General features: G+C 44.9%; 1 protein-coding gene across 3 annotated transcripts in view; it reads left to right on the forward strand.

Annotated features, from left to right (window-relative positions):
* Positions 1–6,275, forward strand: part of TRIP11 (thyroid hormone receptor interactor 11) — a 62,061-nt gene that overhangs the window by 20,857 nt on the left and 34,929 nt on the right. For 2 of the 3 annotated variants that reach the window (XM_025193846.1, XM_025193844.1), the window contains exons 8-10: positions 498–538; positions 1,978–2,070; positions 4,442–4,648. In XM_025193846.1, the coding sequence (XP_025049631.1) occupies positions 498–538; positions 1,978–2,070; positions 4,442–4,648 (341 nt within the window). The remainder of the gene's footprint in view (positions 1–497; positions 539–1,977; positions 2,071–4,441; positions 4,649–6,275) is intronic. The other variant, XM_025193845.1, reaches the window with a different exon arrangement.

Genomic DNA, 6,275 nt, shown 5'->3' on the forward strand with positions numbered 1-6,275 from the left:
GGAAAGAGCCATGGATGGTCCCCATATTGAATCTTCTCAAAAGTGAATATTGAGAGGATTATGGAGCCTATTATTTATGGGCCTTTCAAGGCACTCAGTCTGGGAAGTCATTGGCATCATGCCCACAACATGCAAACAGTCTGTGCCCAGATGGTATGGGCTATACAATGGTCAAATATTTAGTCTGTTCCTTTTAAGCAACATCATCTTTGGAATTTAATAAGGAAAAAAAGCGTCTTAAAGGTTCATTCAGAGTTAACTTTTTACAGACAAGCTCACTGATAAGCAGTGTTAGGAACATATATTGTACCCTGTCACCTTAGATTCTAACTTAGGACTAATAAAACTTATTTTGTTGTTACTAATTTGTTTCCTCACTGTTATGACATGTTCATGGTGTAGGCTAGGAGTATTGCCTGGGCATGTTAATTTGGTTTTTGTTACTTCATCTTCTAATTTTCATTAAAAAATAATAAATTTTCTTGGTGTTTTTACAGATGCAGAAAAAGAAATACTGAGACTTAATAGCTTAAAGCAGGTAAATGATCTCTGAATGATGCCAACACTAAAGTTGTAATAATAAAACTAACTATGAAGCAGAACACAATCTCTTGAAATTGTTTTTTACTACAGATTTTTTTTAACGTTTTTTTATTTCAGTGCATGTTCTATTGTGGTAATCAAGGAAATAATCTAATATAATAAAAGCTTTAGTCTGTCTGTCTGTCTGTCTGTAATGCTTTTTTTGCACTCTGATTGGTTGTCTCGGCAGCCAATCACAATGCTGACTGAAATAACCAATCAGAGTGCTCTTCACAGACAGGCACATACGGCAGAGTGCTGCCATGACACTGGTAACTGAGGGGCCAGCAATGCTGGCCTCGCCCCCTCCTCCCACCCCCTGCCCTGCTCCTTGGAGGCAGAGGACGATGGCAGAGCATTGCCATGATGGTGGGGACAGAGCGGGGAGTGAGGCCAGTGGTGCTGGCTTTGCCTCCCCACTCTGGTGCATGGGGCCAGAGGCAGAGTGGCAGCACTGGGTGGTGGTGCTCTGTCCCCACATGCCTCCCCCCCGTTAGTCATGAAGGGCAATGGCAGTGACGGACTGGGACAGTGGAGCGTCGCCAGGACAGTGGGGACAGAGTGGGGGGGGTGGGGCAGGGCTGGCCTTGCCCCCCCAACCCGCCTTGGCCCTGTTCTTTGGGGGGCAGCAGCACGGGGGGCTGACGGTGCAGTGCTGGCCTCGCTGCTCCACTCTGACTTCACTGCCACTGCCGGGCCCCAACAAAAGCTGGCAGGGAGGTGGAGAAGGGGGGAGGGAAGTGGGAAGTGGATGGGAGAGCACAGTGGTGGTGCCCCACCGCCACTGCCAGGCCCCAAGAACAGCCAGGAGGGACGGAGGGAGGGCAGTTGGGGAGAGGGTTGCGCATAACTGGATTTGCAGCGGTGGCAGTGCGGGCTGTTGGGTGGTGGCTGCGGCTGCCACGTGCAAGCTTCCCCCAGACCTGGGAAGTGGTGGTGCCGCGGAGGGGTGAGGAGGGGGCGCCTGGGGCCAGAGGCGGAATGGCAGCAGCACGGGCGGTGGGTGGCAGTGCTCCTTCCCACCCTCCCCCCACCTATCACTCTTGATGAGCAGCTGGCTAGTGTCAGACTAATAGTTTAGAGACTGGACATAGAATGGATAGGGAAGACATACTTAATCTGATTACATAACCTGCTTTGTTAAAAGGAAGTACTGGAACTTCAAGCAACAGGTTACTGTTCAGTTTTACACAGCATATATATTTATGGATTTGAGTCCACCAAGAACTCACATTTAGACTTCTAGAGTGTTTTTAGGACCTAAAATATCACCCATTTTCAGATAGCTCTGATGTTTTCATTTTTCATTTTTGTATGCTCTTTTGTAATACAGAATACTCATAAGATCGTAATTCATTTGAAAATTTTGATTTTTATGAATTCCTTTTTTTATAGGCTGACAGTTTCATAGGTGCAGAAGATTTTCCAGAAGTTAAAACAGATATACAAGTCCTAAAAGAAGAAAATCATAAGCTAAGGAAAGAGAAGGTATGTTTGTTGGAACTTTTGTGCTTTTAGTTTTATGTACACTTTTCTGCATCAGAGGAAATGGGAACTAAAGCATTTTTCTCTATCAAACATTGTACATACACTCGCATGCATATATTTTCGTTATTCTGTTTTAAAGTTTTCAAATTTGCCTTAAAATTCTATTTAGAAAACCATGTCTGTCATCCCTGCATTTGGACAAAAAGGTGTGTGCAAATATAACATCACCTAAAATATATTTATCTTTCAAACATATACATGGAAGTATCATAAATTCTTATGTTAAAATGTAATTGTTTCAGTTAAACACTTGCATTAACGTAAGTGATTCTGAGTTGTTTTGTCACTATATTTGTCTCTTCCACTAACCTGCTAACAGCAAAAAGTCTATTAGTTAATGTGGCATGAACATTTTGCTTATGTTATAAATACTACCTGCCAGAAACTGATGTATATTGCATTTTAATGTTGACCACTTTTTAGAATTTCCTTCAATATTATATTCCTTTTGGGTGTTGACATTTAAACCAGTATTGCTGGCCCTATAGATGTAGCTTTCTACCAGTGTTTATTTAAACATGGTTTATCTTCCAATGTGGCATTGCATTGTATTTTTCCAAACCTGTTTTCCCTTATTTTCACCCCATCCAGGCAACCTGCTGTAGCAGAGACAGTTTATAATATTGCACCATAGGTCCAAAAAAGTATTTTTCTGCAAGTAGGTTATTAGGGTACAGCATGTCACAGCTTGCTAAGTACCAGGATGGAGCAAAGATTCTCCTGGAAATGCTGGTTAACTTTTGACAGGAGTTCCTCAATATTTGATCATTACAAAATACCTAGAGTTCAATTTAGTTTACTGGGAGGACTATGTGCCTGGTAGGTCTGTGGGCCTGGAATCCACTTTGCCCTGTGTAAATACAAAGACTAATTCTAGAGAACAATTTTATCGTTATTGGCAGTGGTACCCTCAGAAATGCTATGCCACTGAGTGTATTCTAACTTCAGCTGAAAGCAGTGCAGCTCTCTGTACTGTGCAGGGAGTTCACTTTTTGCAGTGATGTGTAACAGTGTGAAGTAGTGCACTTCCGTGTCATACCGATTAGGGGTGTGTGAAGCATACTGTATTTGATTTGGATTCGGATTTGGCCCGCTTCGGGAGACGGTGATTTGATTAATTTATTCGGATCACTGTCCCAATTCGATTATGCCAAATCTGAATCTGAAGATTCAGTGCTGGTTCGGAGAATCAGCAATTCGGTCATAGACAGCTTCAAATGTTTTTTCTACATACCTTGAGGTACCAGGCACAGTTCATGAATGCTAAGATGGTGGGGCAGATGGAGCGTCCCACAGGAGCATGGTGGGGGCCCGCGTGCTGGGTGTCAGACCCCACCCCCTGCGATCCCCCCAGCTTGGCAATCGGCTGTGGGGGGACCCAGGAGGCACCAGTCCACTGGGGGGAGGTCCCCTGTGCACTCTGCGGTGGACCTGGAAGTGCTTCTGGTCCACTTCCGGATCTGCCGCTGATTGCGCCAGGGACCCCCCTGTGCTCCTGTGAGATGCTCCATCTGCCCCACCATCTCAGCATTCACGAGCCACCTGGTACCTTGAGAACGTAGAAAAAACATTTAAAGCTGTGTCTATGTCTGAATCATCAAATCTCTCTGAATCGATTCGGAGGGTTCCGATTCGATTCGGAGAGATTAAAGGGTCTTCTGATTTGATTTGGATTCGGAGATTTGGCCGCCAAATCAAACCAGTGACCAAAGCTTTGCACAGCCCCAGTACCAATACTGTTGCACAGCTTCCAGCTGATGCAGTTAGGTAACTTAAGTGGAGCTGTGCAGCACATTGGATGTCACTCCTAGATACTGAATATGCAGTCTGACCTGACTTAAAACTCCCATGGCGTTTTTCTTCCTTTCTTCCTCTGTCATGTAGTTTGCTCCGCACCTAGGGCACATCTATTATGGAACTATGAAATTTTACTCCCCTGAGAATATGTCCTGAAGAGGTAGATATATTTCTATTTAACTTATGGGTAATGTGACTCTTGTGTACAGGTATAAGTTGTTTTGGTATCTTTGTGATGAAAAGATAAGCATATATTAATGAGACATATTCTTTAGAATGAATGAAGAATGCACACCAACTGCAGAAACTTCTTCAGCCTGACAAAGGGTTTTTAAACCCAAAAGCTTGCTTAAAATTTTTTCCAACTATTTAAGCTGGTCTAATAAAAGATATCAGATTCACTCAAAGAACCTTGTCTTAATTGGGCTAGAATTCAAGTAACCTTTTTTAGGGTTTCTGTACTTTAGCAAGCTAAAATCCAGTATTCAGAATGTATCTTTATGTTCAACTTAAGGAAGAACTTCAGAAGGAACTGTTGGACTTCCAGCAAAAAAATGCAGATGTTACACCTGCATCAACTGAAGATCAGACTTTGGAATTAAATCAGTTAAGGCAAGACTTGGAGAGGAAGGAGCATGAATTCAATGAAAGTATTTCTGAACGTGAAACTCTAACAGCAGAATTGGAAGAACTGGACAAACAGAACCAGGACGCTACACAGGTAGCAAATATTACAGAGAATTACTGAACTTCTTTACATTTTAGTTACTAAGTCTGTGACATCAATCTTTGCTCGTGGGTACCAGGGGATTTAAGGGTATGCCTACATTGCATAATCATGTTGCATGCTGTTGGGGCACCTGCATTGTAGCAAAGATGGCTCGTGCAGTGCAGCAGAGGGGAGAGGGGGACAGGAGTTTGCTCTGTGGTGTGTGCAGCTGGCACAGCATGTGGCTGGGGGGCCTGCAGTGCCTGGTCACTCAGAAGTTGGACAGCCCTGATGTAGGCTGAGCTGTAAGGCCAGTGATGCAGCAGTGTATTAATGTGTGTGCAGTACCAGGGAATGGCTTAGATTCTTCTGCCAGCAGCTGTTTGTGGAAGAAGATGTGTAAGGAAGGAAGGGGCCATGAGTCTGTGGAGGGAGAAATGGGAGTTATGTAGGGTTTTATGTACATGTCTTTCACTACTCCGCCTGAACTCTCTTTTCACCCCAAGCCCTGTCTGGTGTTCAGTCTCTGTCTCTTGTTCTCCGCTGTTTCTTTTGATGTGTGATGGTGGCAGCAGGGGGCAGCAGAGAGACTTGTCTATGGACAGTACTTGGCAGTCTCTAAACTTACTTTCTGGTTTCCTGACTCATCGGGGTCAGCAGTGATCTGCCCATTGATGTTTAGGGCATTCTTTTCAGTTTTGGAATAGACCTTATGTGAGGTTACAAAGGGGCTTGGTTTGGGGCTGGGGGTGCCAGTAAGCAGGTTCTCAGCCCAGGGTCACACCAGACTCTTCAACCAGTTCCAGTGTACTCCTGGGGCTGGGATCTACATTTGTTGGGCCCAGCCCCAGTAACCACACAAGTCTGGAACCAGCTCCAGTGCAGTCCTGGGGCTGGGACTGACAATTAGCTCTGATTGTCAATCCTAGTTACAGGATTGCACTGGAGTTGTTGAGCTGGCTCTGGTTACTCTGCTACACTTTTAAGTTTAAAGTGTAGCATCCTGTTTTTGTGATGCTATTAATTTCTTGACCCTGGAGAACATGCCCTGAGACTGCTCAGGTTCAGTCAGGCTGCAGGTGCCTGGCTTTCAACTTGCTGGTTCAGGGGGAGCCTGGGAGTGTGTCCTGCCGTGCACACGTGGCATAGCAGGTGCCACAATTCTTCGGATTAGGGGTCAGATCCCGTTGCACAATTAAATGAACACGTGCCTCAGACTGTGAATGCTCTTGCCATTATGCTGTTGTATCAAAGCTAACCACTATCAACACTCTTAAAAGCAAAGAATGAGCGAATCACCTGTACACAAAGGGGCATTGTAGGGCAGGGCTTCTCAGCTGCAAATCAGTCTTGCATCAGTTTCATAGTTTCATAGTAACTAGGGTCAGGAGGGACCCGAACAGATCATCTAGCCTGACCTCCTGCCACAGGCAGGAACGAATGCTGGGTTCACAAGACCCGAGACAGGTGATCATCCAACCTCCTTTTGAATTTGCCAAAGGTAGGGGCGAGGACCACTTCCCTGGGAAGTTGGTTCCAGATTTTGGCCACCCTAACTGTAAAATATTGCCTTCTGATCTCTAACCTAAACCTATTCTCCATCAGCTTATTACCATTGTTCCTCGTCACCCCAGGTGGT

Source organism: Alligator sinensis, unplaced genomic scaffold, assembly GCF_000455745.1.
Source record: "Alligator sinensis unplaced genomic scaffold, ASM45574v1 scaffold645_2, whole genome shotgun sequence".
NCBI lineage: Eukaryota > Metazoa > Chordata > Crocodylia > Alligatoridae > Alligator > Alligator sinensis.